The sequence below is a fragment of the Ostrea edulis genome, chromosome 1, assembly GCF_947568905.1.
Source record: "Ostrea edulis chromosome 1, xbOstEdul1.1, whole genome shotgun sequence".
In the NCBI taxonomy this organism is placed as follows: domain Eukaryota; kingdom Metazoa; phylum Mollusca; class Bivalvia; order Ostreida; family Ostreidae; genus Ostrea; species Ostrea edulis.
This window is the reverse complement of record NC_079164.1, coordinates 55319443-55341394: the sequence shown is the minus strand read 5'-3', so window position 1 is coordinate 55341394 and position 21952 is coordinate 55319443. Positions and strand designations below refer to the sequence as shown.

At 34.6% G+C, this 21952-nt stretch overlaps 1 protein-coding gene across 6 annotated transcripts in view; it reads left to right on the top strand.

Annotated features, from left to right (window-relative positions):
- Positions 1–13895, top strand: part of LOC125664659 (coiled-coil domain-containing protein 74B-like) — a 69275-nt gene extending 55380 nt beyond the window's left edge. For all 6 annotated transcript variants that reach the window (XM_048897506.2, XM_048897505.2, XM_056154489.1 and 3 more), the window contains 3 exons: positions 2356–2533; positions 6158–6318; positions 6866–13895. In XM_048897506.2, the coding sequence (XP_048753463.2) occupies positions 2356–2533; positions 6158–6318; positions 6866–7004 (478 nt within the window). In that variant the 3' untranslated portion in view covers positions 7005–13895. The remainder of the gene's footprint in view (positions 1–2355; positions 2534–6157; positions 6319–6865) is intronic.
- Positions 13896–21952: the final 8057 nt, after the last annotated feature.

Here is a 21952-nt window from a genome sequence, read left to right as displayed (position 1 = left end):
ATGACAACAAATCAACCAGAATAAAAAACAGCTGCCTGGTATATGAAAAATATATGATATGCAATGAATAAAACATCCAACCAGGCAAACACTCCAAATAATAAAAAGGAGTTGACTAATGCTACATTATGCACTAAATTGGTAACATATATACAAAAGTTCGTCATTTGTATTTTACCAAAAATACTGGTACTAGTACATATGACTAGAAAATTGAGATCATTCAATAAAAAATTCTGGTATGGGGCGTTACCTCGCCACATTAACAAGGTATAGGCAGATTTAATGTCACGTACTGCTCCCTATAAAAATCGGGCCACTTTATTAACGCCCCATAAAACAAACATAGGCAAGTTAAGACAAGAAAACAACAAGTTAGTTCACATGCTGCACTAAGGAACCCCTAGCCCCAGACTGAGTGGTTCACATTCCAGGATGTGCTGCCCCTGTCTGCACATCCCATAACGAAATTGTTAATTGATGACCTGGTCCAGTGATTTGGGTTATAAGCTCCTATATGAGGTAATCGTGACATACAGCCCCTGTCTGTATGACGTAATGACCATGCAAATAGCAAATGTTACACGTTAAGAGTATAGGAATACGGATGCAGTTGAATTCCATCTACCCATGTTTTGTATCTGAAGTTCAGAGAACCCAGATACTGCAGCAGATAATATAGTTGCTACACCTATTCTAAAGCTTTGCGATTGATAACACTGCAAGTCCAGAATACAAAATGTCAGGGCGGAACGAAGCTGCTGTGTAAAGAATTGTTTCAAAACCGGGCAGCCGTCCATGAAAGAGAAAAGTGGTTCAGACTGAGACGAATGTTTCCGTAGTTCTAAATACTGATGGACAAATACATAATGTAATTGGATTTTTAGCATTTTGGTGTGACCTAAGAGTTCATATTTTTCATAGTTATATAATTGTAATGGTTGCTAGGGTGACAGTATTCTAATGGGGATGTTTCCTATGGTTACTGTTAGTTAAGATAATGTCCGTATGATATACTTTAAAGAAAATATTAACAAAATATGGTTGTTCTTAATATATAAATATCATAACATTGTTTAGAATTAATTGACTTCAAATTGTGTGCATCATTGAGTTTCAAGTGTTTGTTCTAAATGAATGAAATTCTACACCATAATATATCATATTCTATGACATCATATCTCCGGAACCATGCAAGATAAGACCATCAAATTTTCAATGCGCAATTAGGCATATGTGTGTCATTCATACATGTCAACTCTCCCGATTTGTGCGGGATTTTAAAACGAAAATCTCATTTATGTTAAATTCCTCATTTCGAACCAAAATCTCATGGCAGGTCACCTATAATGAATACATGGCTGTTCTATCTCATGGCAGGTCACCTATAATGAATATATGGCTGTTCTATCTCATGGCAGGTCACCTATAATGAATACATGGCTGTTCTATCTCATGGCAGGTCACCTATAATGAATATATGGCTGTTCTATCTCATGACAGGTCACCTATAATGAATACATGGCTGTTCTATCTCATGGCAGGTCACCTATAATGAATATATGGCTGTTCTATCTCATGGCAGGTCACCTATAATGAATACATGGCTGTTCTATCTCATGGCAGGTCACCTATAATGAATATATGGTTATTCTATCTCATGACAAGTCACCTATAATGAATACATGGCTGTTCTATCTCATGGCAGGTCACCTATAATGAATACATGGCTGTTCTATCTCATGGCAGGTCACCTATAATGAATACATGGCTGTTCTATCTCATGGCTGCATGGTCACCTATAATGAATACATGGCTGTTCTATCTCATGGCAGGTCACCTATAATGAATATATGGCCGATCTATCTCATGGCAGGTCACCTATAATGAATACATGGCTGTTCTATCTCATGGCAGGTCACCTATAATGAATACATGGCTGATCTGCCATCATCAGGATTTTGCATGAACTGCATATTAGTATAGACATATGTGCATGTACATGGGCAATGAAATTAAATGCTAAATAGAAATATCATAAGGCATTTGCATTAATCTTAATCAACATCAAAGTAGTAAGTACTGATGCCATTGTGGCTGTCTGTCGATGTTTGTAACTGACACAAACAAAACAGGGTAGTTATTTGTTCCGATGATTAATGTGGTTGTTTTTGCAAAACCCCCACTTAGATTTGAAATAAAGATTATAGTTGAACACTGGTACTAAAGTCCATAAATATATTGAAACCACAGACATTGTGGGGAAAATATGTCTATAGTATGTATATTGTGTTATACAAACTAACAAACAAGAGGAATGTAGTGATGGAAACACTACTATGCTTTCTTTTTCAGACAAGCTCGCATTGAAATGCTACAGCAGCAAGTTTCACAAGGTGGAGGAGCTTTAGCTGAGCAGATAGCAGCTGGCAATCTTAATCCTTTCAGTAACCAAGTCAGACCCCCTACACTGGCTGAATGTGAAGCTGTCATAAAACATCTTCAGAAAGTCAATGAAAATCAAGCTCATGAGGTATTTGATATAAGCCTTGCAGGGTGCAGGTCAATATTTAGCAACATAGTTGCAGACTGGGATAATGTGTCTTGCCCATTTCATTATGCATCTATAAATTCATACATGCCTCTGAGTTGTTGTTTTTTTATTCAGCGGTATTTACAAGATAAAAGCCAAATTGAATTTTATAAAGCTTGCAGGAATGCTAATGGGTTCCTCTCTCTATAACACCTTGGTTTCTGGATGATTCTCATAACGTACCAATTACATGTACCTAGATATAAAACATTTTCTGTGACTGAAGGCTAGGAACACCCCTATTGTTTTTGTGAACAAAATGTCAAAGGTCACCAGGTCATATGTTACAAAAGATGGTTTCTAGACAATATTTGGGGTTTAACAATTAACAATGACCCATTTATTTTGGTGGTCAAGATGTCAAAATCGCTTAATTATATATATTTGAGCTTTAACGATGAAACTATATACATATGAATCAAGTCTCTATCACAAAAGGATGGATTCCTATTGTTTTGATTGTCAAAGGTCAATATTTAGATTTCCAATGTTTTTGCCTTTGATATATCTACAAATTGTAATGAGAGCCATTACCTCATTAATCTGTTTCAGTTATAAACAATGAATACAGATAGATATAGGTCATCTATTTTAATGGCAGGAAATTATGACAGAAATGAAAGTAGAATATATGAATATAAGAAATAGATTTTATTAAGGTTATTAAGGCTTTTTTCTGTGATTTTTTCTGTACCAATTCTTTATATATTTATAGAAACATCTGTATTAACCCCAGATCACAAGTATTTGTTGTTTATTTTTCACAATATTTTATTGATTTTTTAAAGAAAATTTAATTTTATCAATTTTCAATTGCATACTCTAAGACTCCTCATTTTGTCTTTTGAGATACATGTATTCCTGTTTACAATGTCTGAATATTCCCATGGTGATCCAGGTTAGAATCAATCTAATTAAAATTAGATCCTTTGATCCAATCACCTATGATCGCTTCACATATACGTTATGTGAAGCAATCGTAGGTGAGCGGATATAAGGATCTAATTTTAATTAGATTGGGTTAGATTAGGTCCTCAGTACCCCTTGCTTGTTGTAAGAGGCGACTAATTGGAGCGGTCCTTCGGATGAGACTGCAAAAACGGAGGCGCCGTGGCACGATAAAGATCCCTCCCTGCTCAAAGGCCGTAAGCGCTGAGCATAGGCCTAAATTTTGTAGCCCAGCCTTCACCGGCAATGGTGATGTCTCCATATGAGGGGAAAATCACGAACGGACATTAAGCAATATAAAACAACCAACCAACCATGTCTGAATTAAAATACAACAAAGCAATATTTTTAGTCATCATACATTTTTGCTCACCAGAGCTGAAAGCTCAAGTGAGCTTTTCTGATCGCCTGTTGTCCGCCGTCTGTCTGTAAACTTTTTACATTTTCAACTTCTCCAGAACCAATTGGCCAATTTCAACCAAACTTAGCACAAAGCATCCTTGAGTGAAGGACTTTCAAGTTTGTTCAAATGAAGGGTATGCCCCCTTCAAAGGGGAGATAATCACAAAAATGCAAAAATAGGGTGGAGTCATTTAAAAATCTTCTTCTCAAGAACCACTGGGCCAGAGGAGCTTAAATTTACATGAAAGTTTCCTGACATAGTGCAGATTCAAGTTTGTTAAAATCATGGCCCCCGGGGGTTGGATGGGGCCACAATAGGGGATCAAAGTTTTTACATACAAATATATAGGAAAAATCTTTTAAAATACTGAGCCAGAAGAGCTGATATTTACATAGTGCAGATTCAAGTTTGTTAAAATCATGGCCCCCAGGGGTAGGATGGGGCTACAATAGGGGATCAAAGTTTTACATAAAAATATATAGGGAAAATCTTTAAAAATCTTCTTCTCAAGAACCACTTAACCATGCAGAAAAGCTGAGATTTACATGAAAGCTTCCTGGCATAGTGCAGATTCAAGTTTGTTAAACTCATGAACTCTAGGGCTTGGATGTGGCCATAATAGGGGATCAAAGTTTTACATAACTAATAAATAGAAAAAAATCTATAAAATATTTCTCCTTATGAACCATTGTGCCAAAGAAGTTTACATTTCCACAAAAGCCTCCTGACATAGTGCAGATTCACATTTGTAAAAATCATGGTCCCTGGGGGTAAGATGGCGCCACATTAGAGGATCAAAATTTTACATACAAATATATTGGGAAAATCATTAAAAATCTTCTTCTGAAAAATCACTGGGCCAGAAAAGTTTACATTTACATGAAAGCTTCCTGATATAGTGCAGATTCAATTTTGTAAAAATCATGGCCCCCAGGAGTAGGTTGGGGCCACAATAGAGATCAAAGTTTTGCATGCGAATATATAGGAACAAACTTTAAACATGAGCCAAGGTGACTCAGGTGAGCGATTTGGCCCATGGGCCTCTTGTTAATCAATGCAGGCTACTGACAAACAAGTTGATGGTGCAGGGGTTCCAACAGTCTCGTTTAAAATCAGCATTTCACAAATTATATGGTCGTTATAGCAATCTAGTTTGCCAATACAACCCATCATTGCATGGTTCAAATGCAGTCTGGCATGTTTCTTGCCAATTGTTAGGCCGTTCTTGGCACACTGATTTTGACTACGGATAACTCCGTTTACCTGATCAAGATATAGGACTCACGGCGGGTGTGACCTGTTGACAGGGGATGCTTACTCCTTACTGTTTTGTATTGCTTATAGTAGTTATGAGATTGATCACTGTTCGTTATCTTTGCCTTTCACAAGACATATTTTTACAAATTGTCAAAATTTTACAATGAAAAAGCTATAAGAGTTATCTCCTGTTTCTTGTAATACATGTACTAGTAACACTCTGAAAACCAATAATTAATCATCACCGAGATGGTTCTTGGAAAATCCACGAGTGATAGTATTTTAGCTTTTCCTATGAGTAAATTTTAATTTTTACAGAAATTGTAAATTGTCTTGTTATGTTTATACTGCAACACATAAATTTTACATGCGTTACAATAAAGGAAATTCCTTTTCATAATAGTCTAGTAGAATTGTATACAAGTAACTTATCATCCATGAGAATTCTATTTTCATATTTAGAGAATTTCATATAATTACACGTAAATAAAGTTCTAGGAACTTTATGGTATGATTCCCTAGATTAAGGGGATTCATGGTTGTTCAAGTGAAGGGTCAAACCCTCTTCAAAGGAGTGATAGTTAATAACTATAAAATATTGGATGTGACATTCTAAAAATCTTTTCAAAAACCATGGGGTCATTTCAACCAAACTCCGCACAATTAGTATTTTTGGGTAATTTTAAGGGATTCAAATTTGTGCAAAAGAAGGGCCACACTCTCCTCCAAGAGGAAATAATCTAGAAATAAGAAAAATAGGGTGGGATTATTTAAAAGTCTTTGATTTGATTTGTTTAGATATTATTACAGTTTGATATGCTAAGTTAGTTTTAGTACATTTTGATATACCCGGTACTATTTAGACATTGACAGAGGTATTAGTGGAGTGTAGTGGGAACAATATCTCTGGGTAGAGATTGATATATAGAATGGTACATTTGAAAATTTACTTTCAGCTTGATGGTTTGAAATCAGATTTAAGAGATGTGCTGTATTCTCATAAGTGGACTCCTGATGCCTATCTTCTTGCCAAGGCTTACATAGCAGAAGACGATGCCAAATCTGCCAAGGAAAAAAGCCTGCCTAAAGTCGCACTCAAAAATCCATCCAGGAAACTGTAGGTTATCTATAGCTGTCTTCATTAGTGTGTGTGTGTGTGTGTGTTAGTGTTAAATGATCAAAACATTTGTAGTATACGAGGAGCAATGCAGGTGGCATTAATTCTGGAACACCTCTCATATGATAATTTGGGAAATGTTCATATACATGTAAAATTACATATTTATGGTCATTTTGTTTCTAATGATATTGCATTAGCCATTTTATGTAAGACCATTTTACATATAATTTATGTATACTTGTATTAACCATGACCATCCTTTCAGTCATATGAGTTTGATTTTTTAAGCTTAAATTATTTGTTGAATTAATTGCTGCTGGCAGATAACTTTCTGTTGTGATGACCACCTTTACCTTCTACTCATTATCCAATGATAACGAAGTGACTGGTATTTTTCGATGATTTAGATAGTGATTGTCATATTTACATGAAATGTTTTATTCATCCCCCACCCCCCACCCCTTATTATGTGAAGTATAAGAAATTTTTCAATTCTGAGTGACAGCATTTAAATTTCCTCACAATTTTCTTTCCATCATTACAGACCAGAGGTAGCTTATATCAACAGGGAAACCGTCACCCTTCCCGCCCTCAAACAAACAATTGGTAACCAGAATGTTGAGAGGAAGAAGCGTACTCAGATCCTTCAGAAAGCTCGCCTCAGAAAGGAAGTCATTCCATGATGTTAATAAGTCATAATATGAAAGTGCATTTTTAATTGTGGTTTTAGCTCACCTGAGTGAAAACTCAAGTGAGCTTTTCTGATCAAAGTTTGTCTTTCATCTGTTTGACACCAATTCTAACTAAATTTGGCACAAAGCATCCTTGGGTGAAGGGGATCCAAGTTTGATCAAAAACCAAGATAATGATCCAAGGGAAGATAATTTAGAAATAATAAATGTTTAAAAAAGAACCACTGGTCCAGAAGTTCAAACCATGATTTCCATAGTCAGGGTGGAGATACAGAGTTTTACACAGGTATCTATAGAAATATTAACTTATCATCTGATAGTACAAAATGTCATACAATATTCAAGAGTCTTAACTTTGCAGATTCAAGTTTGTTCACACCATGTTCTGTATGTCAAAGGTGGGGTCATGATTGGGATTTAATGTTTTACTGGGAAAAATCCAACTGCTCAGGTGAATTATTTGTCCCATTGACCACTTGTTTATGTTTTATTTTTGTGTGACCTGAAATGTGCAAGAGATATTTTTTCTTAAATTTCTTCCTTTGTGAGAAATATATATTCATGAGCCCTTCTTTCTTGCAAATATTTGTCACCACGAATTGGTTATTTTGTTTACACTGAAGGTGCATATGTTGGCTCACTCATGAATATCATGTGTTGAAAAGGAGTTAATTTAATTTCAGGTAATAGAAGGTTTACGAAATTATGCAAAAATATTTTACCTACTAGACTATGTTAGTTTTTGAAGATCTATGTGTTCTTGAGAGTTTTATCTTCAAAATGTGCCATCTTTCAAATTCTTATCAGAAGAATGCGTGTACACAATTTACTCTCCAAAAATTTTCATTGGACCAATAATTTTGTACAGAGATTCTTTTCCATACACTTCAAGATTTGGGCAAATAAAAAATTTTCCTCTTATTTTTTTTTTTGTACACTGAATCCATATTTCGTTAGATATTACATGACATTCCCATTTATTTATTTGCAACATAAATGTATCTATATTTTTAAATTTTTACTGAAAAGTTGTACTAGCGATGAAATATTCTTTGCTGTTATTGTGTTCCATGTGTGAATATAAGAATTGTTTTTATGTACACCTGTTGAGTGTGTGACAAGGCGTGTGTTGTGTGTAAAATATCAGAGGAATTGGTATCAGTTTCTCTTGGTGCTTTTTTTCAAATATGTAGATATATTATCTGTCTTTAAGAATCAGTGCTTATCAACTTAATTTTGTCAGAGGTATTTTCAAAGTGCTTCTGAAACCAATGTTGATGCATACACATTGGACTTTTACTGACCATAGTAATATTTTGGTTAGTATTATACCACAGAAACCTTGAAATAAACTGCTATATGGAGTTAAGTTTTGCTTTCATGCAGAAATATCGTGAAAGAGGCATGGACACGATTTGAGCAAAAAAATTTCCAAATTTTATTTTCCCATTTTTATTGTTTACAATGTTTAACTAAAGTATTTCTAATAGTCAACCAAAGTTTGAAGATCAGTTGTTGAGTTACATGTGCACTTGCAATTCTTTTTTTTTGTTTACATATAGATTGCTTTATAGAAAACAGCATGTTTAAAACAAAATGAAATGTGCTAAACACTAGAAACTATTTAATTGTGTTCAGAATTAACTTGTAAATTGAAAAATATGCTTTAAACAAACTTTTACTAGCATATTTAGCCTATATGTAAACAAAAACATGGCACGAGCCTTGTTTACATACCAAAGAATTGTGAGCTTTGTATCTCCCATGTACCTCGACAACTGACATTCAAATTTTTGCTGACCTTCAGATATACTTTAGTTAAGCATTCTAAATATTAAACGTGTAAAAATGAAATTGATGAAAAAAAATTCAGCTCAAATTGTGTCCATGTCCCTTTAATGATATGAAAGAAAGAACATTGCCTATTTTATGACCAGATAAAACATTCTGCACACAGTGAAAAAAAAGGACTAAATGTTGCTCTGTCAAAATGAACAATTAGAAGACTCTTAACAAATGAATGAAAGTATTTCTCAGCATTTCTCTCTTGACACAATTTAACTCTTTAAGTCAAATAAAGTTTTATTAGATGCTGAGAAGGCTTCATTGAATAACGTTACACTATATATATAATACAGTGAAACTCCTCAATTCTATACAACAACAACAACCCCCACAACCCCCGATATCAACCATTCCCCCTCAAAATCTGCCAATTTCAAAAGTCCCAGCAAAAGTCTTGTAAAGAAATTTTCACTTCTGGAAAACAGGCATTGGTCAGCTTTTAGCTCACTTGAGCTATAAGCTCAAGTGAGTTTTTCAGATCACCTGTTGTCTGTCTGTCCATTTGTCTGTAAACTTTATACATTTTTTACTTCTCCCCAGAATCACAGGGCCAATTTCAACTAAACGTGCCTTAAAACATCCTTTGGTAAAGGAGACTCAAAATTGTTCAAATGATTGATTGATTGAATATTGTTTAACGTCCCTCTTGAGAATATTTCACTCATATGGAGACATCACTATTTGCCGCTGAAGGGCTGCAAAATTTAGGCCAATGCTCAGCGCTTATGGCATTTGAGCAGGGAGGGATCTTTATCATGCCACACCTGCTGTGACACAGGACCTCAGTTTTTGCGGTCTCATCCAAAGGACTGTCCCATTTAGTCGCCTCTTACGACAAGCAAGGGGTACTGAGGACCTATTCTAACCCGGATCCCCACGGATTTGTTCAAATGAAGGGTCACAACCTATTCAAAGGGTAAATAGTTAAGATATAGTGAAAATATGGTGGCATTATTTAAAAATCTTCTCAAGAACCACTGAACCAGAAAAGACAAAACTTGTATGAAAGTTTCCTTAATGAGTGGAGATTCAAAATTGTTCAAATCATGGCTCCCAGGGATAGCATGGGGCCACAATAGGGGATCAGAGTTTTACATGGGGATATATAGGAAAAAATCAAAATCTCAAGAACTTGAAGGCCTTGATTAGTCATATTAATATGCAAGCATCATCAGAAAGTGCAGATTTAAGTTTGTTCAATATGTGGCCCTCAGGTGTAGGGTAGGGCCACATAGGGATCAAAGTTTTATATGGGATATTTTATGCGAGTACTTGATATCGCGGAATGACTCCTATATGTCAAATCGCAAGAACATAAATTCACAAGTGCTCTGTTGATCATCAGCCTTTCCATATAATTTAGCAAATTGAAAATAAAAACAAGGAATTTTAATTGCCGAGTGATGCCTCTCAGGAAATTACTTGATAATAAATTCCTTGCATATATTTAGGAATTTACAGTAAAAAGTCTTTAAAAAATTTTCTTATGAACAGCTAGGCCATGAATTGTCATGTTCATAAGCAAGCATCCTAAGGTAGTGAATATTCAACTTTGTTCAAATCATGGCCTCAGGGGAGTAGGGTGGGGCCACAATAGGAGAACAAAGTTTTATATGGGAATTTATAGGGAACAACATCTAAAAATCTTCTCAAGACCAGCAGGGCTATTATAAGTCATATCAATATGCATCCATTCTCAGGAAGTGCAGATTTCAGTTTATTCAAATCATTGCCCCTTGGGGATAGGATGGGGCCACAATAGGGGATAAAATTTATATGTGGCAGTATATTAGGCAATTTTTACATAAATTATGAATTTGTATTAAAAATAAGTTATAGAGGGACTAGATGTATGATGATTGAGATATAAAAGTCAAGTGTCAGCCAAAATAACTCTGTGTTTCCAATTTTAGTGTTTTCATTTTTAGGTATACTCATCAGCAGTTGTGTCAGTAAATCAGTCACCCCTCTAAAGTGGCCGTTTGTCTCAGTCTGACAGCTGGATGTATTGAGGAGTTTCACTGTCACTATTTTCCAAGTTTGTAGAACAATAAGACAATCAAACACCACTCCCATGACTATTAAAAAATCAAAAGTAGTTGCCAACTAGATCAAGAGATAGTTGCTGTGCAATACATATGTGTGTACTAAATATCTATAGGTCTATACATGTATGTTTATATATTGTGTTTGTTGTACTTTCACAAGACCTTGAAATTTTTCTGTTCCCCAAAATATTAAGATGAAGATGTTTTCAGTATCTGTATTGGAGTTAAGATTGAAAGTTACATAATTAATAAGACATATGTACCTGTTGTTACTGTGAAATGAGATGGTATATCCTGTATAACAGGTATTTTCTGTGGATAGGAGAAATCGCAAAAAATATATATCGATACATACAGGTATAGATAGGTATAATGTTACTGCAGAAATTGGAAACACAATATAATTTGCAACCCACAGAAAATACCTATTATATGGTAATACTGTTATTGCATATATATAGTATCAGGCATTGCAGTATTTATGTACTGAGTATATTGAAAATAATGTACAATTCTAAATACAATTTCCTTGATTTTGTTATAATAATTTTATTATAGGTGAAATGAATGAAGATGTATTTGTCAGGATATAAAGAGCAGTTGATAGGCTTTCTAACTAACTTTGAGACAGACAATGTTGCATACTGATAGAATTGACAGTTCGTCCATACATATATAAACTTATTTGTTCAATGAATTTTTAAGGAAATTTACAAGAAGACTCAGTTAATCAGATTATGGATAGAGGCTAATATTACTTTTTTTCAAGAGCCAAACTGGGGTTATTGAGTTACTAAATTGTTGAAAGACAGAAATTCTCATACAGCATCTTCTTAGTGCAAAACTTTAGATATTTCAAATGTAGTGATTTAATTACTATAGGTAACTTAATTTTGTTAAATGATCAAAATTTTAGTAAAAATAGTGAATTCCATAGAAAAGCGTCATCAAGCATTATTGAAACTACGTGGCCCATGAAACTATAGCCACAATTTCCTGAAATAATTAGAACATTCCAATTTTTTAATTTCCCTGGGTGACCTATTGCAATCTGTCCCAACCAATGTTATGCATCATGCAATGTTCATCATTCAAAAAACTTTTGAACATTTTTAGAAAAGAAGTAGTACAATGTGAGACTAGTACATTTATTTGAAATAACAAAATATTCAGGACTGAAATGTTTATTCAAATGCATTATGCTGCTTTATTACACATTATGAAGCAAATACATGTATTCATAATGTCTGGGTGGGGTTTTTTTTTTCAGACTATGTGCTGAATATTCGATTTAAAATGCCAATGCATATACAAGATGTATGAAATGAAATTTATTTGAAGGTTCACTCTGACTGCTTGTACACTGAATAAGTTTGTATTATTCATGAAAAACATTGAAATAGAAGATTGATTGATTGAATGCTGTTTAACGTCCCTCTCGAGAATATTTCACTCATATGGAGACGTCACCAATGCCGGTGAAGGGCTGCAAATTTCGGCCTATGCTCGGCGCTTATGGCCTTTGAGCAGGGAGGGATCTTTATCGTGCCACACCTGCTGTGACACGGGAACTCGGTTTTTGTGGTCTCATCCGAAGGACCGCCCTATTTAATCACCTCTTACGACAAGCAAGGGGTACCGAGGACCTACATTTGTATTCTAACCCGGATCCCCACGGGAAGAACATGCACTGCACATTGTTATGGACTTCTAAATTGAAATAACTTTAATCATAGTATTAATTCATTAGTTGATCAAGCTAATGGAAAAAAGTGATGGTAGATGTGTAAACTTTATCAAAACGCAGGTAATCCTTGCTGCTTCATGATATAAGGATTGGCCTCTTTTGTTGTCAAAATACTTAACTCTGATAGACTTTCAATCAAATTGAAATCTACTGTTGAAAGTTTGATCTAGCACAGAGGTCATAGCTATGTAAGTGCCATGCAAAGGTACATTTGTGGCACTTCACCTTTAGGCATAAAAAATGATGCCATTTCTGCAAATAGGACATAAACAACATACAAACAAAACATTTTCAGGGTCCAAGACATGACACCACAAATACTGTAATCTTTGAAAATCTTTGATATACTCCTGAACATTCACAAACATAGTTATAATTCTAAATTTGTCACTCCTGGGTTCAGAGTGCGTAATTGGTTATCAGTAAAAATGTATAAATGATAAAGGTCTATAAACACCTGAACATCAGACATAGGAAATATACATAATAATGAGCAAGACTTTTAACAAAATTGACAAAATTATATCCATAATGCATAGGTAAGGGGTTTAGGCCCCAATTTGGGGCTACATGTATCACAGTATACCAATAAATACCATTAAATATTTTACTAAGTGTAAAAATAAAAACACAAGCAGAAAAAAGTTATTGTTAATTGTAACACATTAGAATTGTGATAGTGGGTTGGGAGGGATGGAATCAAAGTATGCAAAAATCAAAGTTTTAGAAAGCTAGTTAGACACTATAAAATGATTAGTTTTAAATTGAAAGGTATCAAAGAGAAGAATGATCACTCTGTGGGATTAGATGGTCACTGGGTTCAAAAAAGTTTTAGAAATGTGCTCATGTGAGAGGAAAGATCTTGAGTAGAGTTTGAATTTATATGGATAGACAATGTACATGTGAATGAGTGTAAAGTTTGTCATGGGGAAAAAATTAAGTTGCATAAAAATTGTGATCATGGAACAAAATGTTCCAATTCTCTGACTGAAAGTTTCACTAGCAACATATTCTAATTGTTGTGACAGTTAAGGCCTATGTGCCTTGTTACATATATTCAGAAAATGATAATGTTTTGTTTCTTGTACACAACACTTATTCCTGTCTATGAAAAATTAATGAACACTTTTCTGTTTTTGACGAGATTTAGTACATCTATATATTCTTTAAAATGAAATCTCTTGTAAACATTGCTTGTTGTTTACATGAAAAATAATGTAAAAATTAAATCTTATTTCAGAAGTTTCTTTTGTGTGTTTTTTAAAAGGTCCTTGAAAAGTGGAGCCTGCCTTTACATATAGTTATTATGTCCTATACTGCATTGTTTTGTAAGTGTTAGTCTATTTGTTTTTATATGTTTTGCGTCCGCCTGCTGGTAGGTTTTGAAACCCCATACCTTAAGGGCATGGACACGATTGAGCTAAAAAAAAAAAAATATTTTTCCATTTTTATTATTTGCAATGCTTATTTCTAAGGGTCAACCAAAATTTTAATATAAATTTTTGAGTTACAAGTGAGATACAGCACTCACAATTCTTTGTTATGTAAACAAGGCTTGTGCCATGTTTTTTTAATAGAAAATAGCATTTGTAAAACAAAATGATTTGCGCTAAACACTAGAAACTGTTTAATTGTGTTCAGAATTAACTTGTAAATTGAGACTTCTGCTTTAAACGAACTTTTACTAGTATATTTAACCTATGTAAACAAAAACATGGCACGAGCCTTGTTTACATAACAAAGAGTTGTGAGCTCTGTATCTCCCATGTACCTCGACAGCTGACATTCAAATTTTTTGCTGACCATTAGAAATGCCTTAGTTAAGCATTCGAAACATTAATCAAAGTACTGAAAGCCGGGCTTACATAATGACATACTACAGTGTATAGTAGAGGCGAATGATAGTTTTCTACCTCTTCATAGCTTCAGTAGAACAGGTTTTGAAACATACACCTTGTAATTTGTTCTCGTGATTTTTACTTAAATTCGCAGTACTGTAACTTCCATAAGTAATTACTTGTAGATATTTTTAAATCCAACACAACATGCAGCAGTTAAGAGTTGTAAAACAATAAACCGTAGAATTGTATTTGAGCAGAGAAACAGTATCCATTAAGAATATAGATTCGATGGGTAGTACATGTATTTGCACATTACAAATCAAGTTTTCATGTGCGAGATACTTACTTACCTATTCCTCATGTTTTTAGACACTCATTGATTTGTACAGAGTGCTTTGAATTTGAAATGAACTGTCAGGTTGCGTCAAATGTTTATTACAGTTATGTTGCATTCACTTTCATTGTAATTAGCATGATATATATGTGCTTTTGAAATTGGAGAAAAACTATCAAAACACCTAGCATGTAAAAATAAAAACAATAATGAAATGCTGATAAAATTCAGAGGTAAAATATCTATAGATAAACACTACAATTTTCTTCAATTAGCTTGTTACTTGTATAATCAAGTAAGCATGATATAAAACTACATCGCAATCTAAAATTCTCCAATCAGAAACTATAGAACATGAATACAAATTGGTACATAATTACGTTATGTTAACATTGATATCAAAATTAAGTAAATCGAAAGAATCACAAAGTTGCTGGTTTCGAAAACGAAAATTATCTAAATATTTTCGTTTTAATCAACTACATAATGTAAGATCAAATGTGAATGCAAAACAAGGTTTTCAAAATTTGAGCATCGTGCCAAGAATATCAGATCTCAAAATGCAAAATATTCTTTTCAAATCATTCTAGAAGTTAAGTTCTTAAAGGGTCATGGACACGGTTGAGCTGAAAATTTAATTTTTCCATTCTTATTGTTTACAGTGCTTAACTAACGTATTTCTAACGGTCAACCAAAATTTGAATAACAGTTTTTGTGTTACAAGTGAGATACAGCACTCACAATTCTTTGTTATGTAAACAAGGCTTGTGCCATGTTTTTGTTTACTTAAAGATTGCTTGATGGAAAATAGCATGTTTAAAACAATGAGATGACCTAAACATTAGAAACTATTAAATTATGTTCAGAATTAACTTGTAAATTGAACAATATGCTTTAAACGAACTTTTACTGGTATATTTAGCTTATATGTAAACCAAAACAGGGTACGAGCCTTGTTTCCGTAACAAAGAATTGTGAGCTCTGTATCTCTCTTGAAACTCGACAACTGACAGTTAAATATTTGCTGACCATTAGAAATACCTTAGTTAAGCATTTTGAACATAAACAATTGAAAAATAAAATTTTCAGCTCAAATCGTGTCCATGTCCTTTTAAAAATGTATCGGACTCGCACGATTTCAGATTACAGCATCTTCCCTTAAGCTAGTAATTACAGATATATTTTTACAGATTACAGCATCTTCCCTTAGGCTAGTAATTACAGATATATTTTACAAAGTTGTTCTTTAAAGAGGTACAGTCAATCACTATGTAGATACTAACTTTACAACATCATGGGATTTGAAAAGTTTGATGCTTTGCAATAAGGCAGTAACATGTTTTATTAATCAGCATCATTGGAAAAACTTCATCATTTAAGTATGTCTAGATGTTGGCAATACATGTACGTTTTGGCCTGAATAATTGAGGCAGAAACCCCATCATGATAAAACATGACTGAGTGTTACAAACGTCAGCGATAATAATTCACTTAAATATACATTCAAAAGGCAGAGTTAGGTATACAACACAGAGACACGAGGTAGATTTCTAGGTTTTCCTCCTCACATTCTGGGAGAGCAAGGAGCAAGGACTGCATAAGAGCAATACGATTTTTGCCATCCTTGTGTAACATAGTTGCAATATTTTTCTCCATTATATACCAATTCAATTTCCCATTTTCTTTAATATGAAAAAGATTTTGCGGCTTTTAAGTTTACTTCATTTGTTTATCCTTATAAATTTGTTTATATGTATAGTGTCAAATCTGACACTTTTACTGTTCTATCGTTAAATTTTTTTGGGGGGGGGGGGGGGCACAGAAAGGGGTAAGGGCACTGGGACCCCGCCCCCTCTAAATCTGCCACTGCTTTCATTACTAATTGTTTGTTACATTATGTAACTTGTATTTTACTTGTGTTATAATATTCCTCCACCAAACTATTTTTCCTGAGAAAAAGTTAATTCGTAATGTGCTTTGAATTGCAACAATCGTCTATCATTATGAAAATTCTTTCTTTTGAAATTTATTCCCAACAAATTTAAAACGCCAAGATGAAGATGTTCGAAGAAAATTCTCGCTCTCAGCTCTCTAAATGAAGTATTTGTTGTTATTCATTGATTTTGTTATGGATAAAGTATAGCTAGAATAATCCATAAAAGTAATTAACTCCAACATAATTCAAATTCAAAGATTAAAACGTTTAACTCCAGGAAAAGTGAAAGTCCAAGAAACCGGCTACCTAACATGGCTACGTCAACAAATGAAATCATTTGAAGCTGGGAGTTTTCAGGTCGTATGGGGCTTTAATGAATATTTGAAGGTATGTTTAGACACAAGTATAGTAAGAAAATATGTTAAGAATTTTTCATATTAAATTTATGAGACAGCAACTCAAGAATACAACGATATAAGGTCTCAACCGTGCGCAGCTTTTAGTGCGCCGTAAATCGAAGGTTTTTATAAGGGGTGGATCTGTAGCTCTCTGTTATGTCAAAATATTTTTTCAGAGAGCTGCAGCTACTCGTTTTGAGCTTACCTCAAAACAGAGGGAGTGTATAAAAAAGGGTAAAAACTGTCTAAACGTTCGTATGGAGGCCCCCCTCCCTCTTTTTTCATAAATTTCTGGATCCGTTTATATGCATATCAACACATGAATAAAAAGGTTGTAGATTAAAGTATAGCCACTACATCATAGGCGTAGCTTGGGTTCGAATATTACTGAGGCAGGGGGTCCCCAGAAGCTATCGACATTTTAACAACGTAAAAGGTGTTTCTTTTTTACCGAGGCAGCTGCCTCGGTTGCCTCAATGGAAGCTACGCCACTGTACATGTAATGTTAGAATTATCATCAATAACACGAGCACCATGTATCATAAACAGCTACTCTACTAATTTCATTTTTTTTTTAAATCCATTAAAATCTTCAAAAACAAACTATGTTAATTAATTTTTACATTCAAATCCTTCATTAATTTTAGGATGAATTCAGATTCAATCATAACTATATATAAGAGAAAGATTTGTAAATGTGTAAAAGATCATACCGCTAAATGGCGTGATTTTTAATCGCTTGGCGCGCATACGCCAGCGATTATTAGGAGGGTACTCAAAACGCATGCCGCGGCACGGGACCTCCGTTTTGAAGGTCATACCTGAACGACCCGTAACCCTCACTAGTCTTCTAAATGCCGAGCGTTTGGCGAAGTAGCAATCACTACCTATTTTGACGTCTAAAGTTTGCCATATGGGTGAAAAATTATCGAGTGGGACGTTAAACAATATATATACAACAAATGAATGCGGTAAAGTCTTTGAATTTTGCAAATTTTTTATATTTGAAGTTGGTTCCTTTAAATTGTTAAAGTCAGCCGTCGATTGATTTAAATGATTTGATTTGATTTGGTGGCCGAGAGGTTAGAGCGTTCGCCCCGCATGCGGGAGGCCGGAGTTCAAATCCCGGCCGCGACACACCTAAGTCGTTAAAACAGGTAGTGACAGTTCCATCGCCAAACGCTCGGCATCAGATGTGAATGTCACGGGTTCTCGGAGATGACCTTAAAAACGGATGACTCGTGTCACAGTAGGTGTGGCACGCTAAAGAACCCTCACTGCTCAATGGCCGTAAGCGCCGAGCATAGGCCTAAATTTGAAGCCCTTCACCGGTCTTGGTGACGTCTCCATATGAGTGACAAATTCTCGAGCGAGACGTTAAGCAAGATACAATCAATCAATCAATCAATCATATATTTCTTTAAAGTACTTAGAATAATCTTGAACTGCAATAGCAAGCACATGTTTTGTGACACGTTTTGAAACGCGTAGCGTAGGATATAAAATCCGCGTGGGTTGGTCTGAAAGTTTGTAAACAATCATCAGGTGTTTGTTCAAATGAAACGGAACGTAAAATGCTTAGTTGATATTGGGGGGGGGGGGGGGGGGGATCGACATTTTGTAAAAACAAAAGGCTTATTGTATCATAAGCAAGGGCAGCATAAACTTCATTGAAAACGGGAAGTCATCCTTATGTTCCACCGTTTCATATACTTCATAAGTTACACATACATACATTGTACATGGTGTGTGCATGTACGTACCGGTATTTTAAAATCGTAACAACGTACTATTTAAGCAAGCGCTTGTATATACTACCCCTTTTCCCGGAGTTGTCATTTTCTGACACCTTCTCTCCCACCAATTGTGAGTATTTTGTTTCACAAATAGAAAGAAAAATGAAATACCGAAAAAGAAATAACCTTTCAAATCTTATTATTTCTTCTCTGGCATTCACCTTTAGAAATGATTTTACAAACCTATCCAATTAATAAGAGGTTTTCGTTCCGCTAAAAACAACATTGAAAAGATAAAGTGACAATGGCAACCTCTTTTTCTGTTTTTGCTCTCTCCCTTTTCTTACAGTGAAAATGTGATCGCCATTTCATAACTTATTCTTTCCATTCTCTGCCCATCGATATTGCTGTCATAGTGTCACAATTACAATATTCTTGTAAAACACTTTCTAACTTTTATACAAACATTTACCTAATGCCTCGTTCACACGAAAAATTTAATTCGCATTTAGCGTAAGTCAATGCAAATTAAATCTGAACCTCGTTCACGCGGAAATTTTAATGCACATCCGTGTGAACGCGGCATAAACTTAAACAATTTATGTTGCAGTATATTTTAAGAAGAAATGCTATTACCGCTTGTAAAGAAATTCCTGAAATTTTTTGATGAAATTGATTTATTTGCCCGATTCAAAAAAATCTTAGCTGCATATATTATTTTATATCCCCATTAATCTTGTGGTAAAAAAAAAATCATTGGTTGCCTTTTTAACCCAGCGTTGACAGAGGTATTAGCGAGCAGCTCCATACATACTGAGTTTTTCAACTCCACCCACCCTCCTTGAAAAAGAAAAGCACAAGGGTAAGAAGCGAAAAAAAATAAATTGATCCGATCCATTAACGGACGAGTGACATTTAATACTAGTAATTGAATGCTGTGAGTAATTTGAAAATTTTGTTCAAATGAATACCGACTGGTCACTGCATGCGCGGATCTAGAGAGGGGGGGGGGGGTCCGGAATTTGCAAAGATAAAAAAAAATTACAATATAACAAAATAAAGGGTTGAACATTATATCAAGGGTTCGATTTTGTGAAAAGGTTCGACCCCCCCCCCCCCCTGGAAAAAAATTCTGGATCTGCGCCTGCACTGCATTATAAATCGTTATATTTCTTTCAAAAATTAGAATGTTAGAATCGGGAAAACTTTCTTTAAAAATATAATCATGTAGAACACAACACAATGTTTCAAATTTCTTTTAAAAAATCATGATTTCGCTGCATTTGTTATTTCTATTCATCCATTTTGACTACAATATAACAAAATAAAGGGTTGAACATTATATCAAGGGTTCGATTTTGTGAAAAGGTTCGACACCCCCCCCCCCCCCGGAAAAAATTTCAGCTTTGTCTGATCGCGAAATTTTATGAAGATAAGCATCCTTTTGCCCCTTTACGGTAGTGTCCTTTTAAAATGTGTCGGCTGTCCTTTGAAACGAGGACAGTTCAAGGTTTAACTACCCAGACCTCCATTCTTTACTGAAGACAGATTGAAGCATGATGTGGAGAATGACTGTGATCAAGTATTATCTTTTATACGTGCTAGATATTCCTCATTAAATCGTAGACTTACAGGTTAAGGTATTTTTAGCTCACCTGAGCTGAAAGCTCAAGTGAGCTTTTCTGATCACCCGTATTCCGGCGTCCGTCCGTCCGTCTGTCTGTCCGTCTGTAAACTTTTCACATTTTCAACTTCTTCTCAAGAACCACTGGGCCAGAAAAGATGAAATTTATAGATAAGCTTTATTAGGTAGTGCAGATTCTAAATTGTTAAAATCATGGCCCCCGGGGGTCGGATGGGGCCACAATAGGGGATCAAAGTTTTACATACAAATATATAGGGAAAATCTTTAAAAATCTTCTTCTCAAGAACCACTGAGCCAGAAAAGCTGAGGTTTATATGAAAGCTTTCTGATATAGTGCAGATTATAAATTGTTAAGATCATGGCCCCCGGGGGTCGGATGGGGCCACAATAGGGGGTCAAAGTTTTACATACAAATATATAGGAAAAATCTTTAAAAATCTTCTTCCCAGAACCACTAAGCCAGAAAAGCTGAGATTTATATGAAAGCTTTCTGATATAGTGCAGATTCAGGTTTGTTAAAATCATGCCCCCCTGGGGTAGGATGGGGCCACAATAGGGGATCAAAGTTTTACATACAAATATATAGGGAAAATCTTTAAAAATCTTCTTCTCAAGAACCATTGGGCCAAAGAAGTTCACATTTACATGAAAGCTTTCTGACATAGTGTAGATTCAAGTTTGCAAAAACCATGGCCTCCAGGGGTAGGTTTGGGGCCATAATAGAGACTACGGTTTTACATGCAAATAGATATGGAAAATCTTCTGATATGGACCAAGGTGACTCAGGTGAGCGATGTGGCCCATGGGCCTCTTGTTTCAATGTATGTGTTTATTGTAATTTATTTATTTAATACAGTGGTATTTGATGCTCACAATGCTTTTTGTTTGAAAAGTTTCGAATTATATAGAATGCGCTAATTACTAATATTATTAGTGTTGTGGCACAGGAAAATTTAATACATTGTGTAAAATAATTGAATAACATCATATTTTCATTGATATAAATTAATGTGCATTGATATTTATCAATGCATGTATATAAAGACAAAATCTACCTGCTATGTTATATTTCGTTAAGAAAACTGTATGATTTAAATACATTTTGTATATCCCGATCCGGTTTTTTTGTTCTGTTCCGTTTTCCGTTCCGCATTTTGTTTTTGCTTTTTTTCCCCATAGGACCGAGTATCCAATCTGTGATTTGTATGAAATATACTACTGAAGACAGATTAACAAGATCAATTGTTGACTGTGCATGAAATGAATCTACCTCTGTTGCTATGTCATATCATCATACATCATACATGTATTCATTGTAATATTAAGAAAATAAAAACAGTGATGAGACCTGTGGACGTTGTTGTGTGTATTACACTTTCGTTCAAAGTGTGTTCTGCAGCTATCTATAA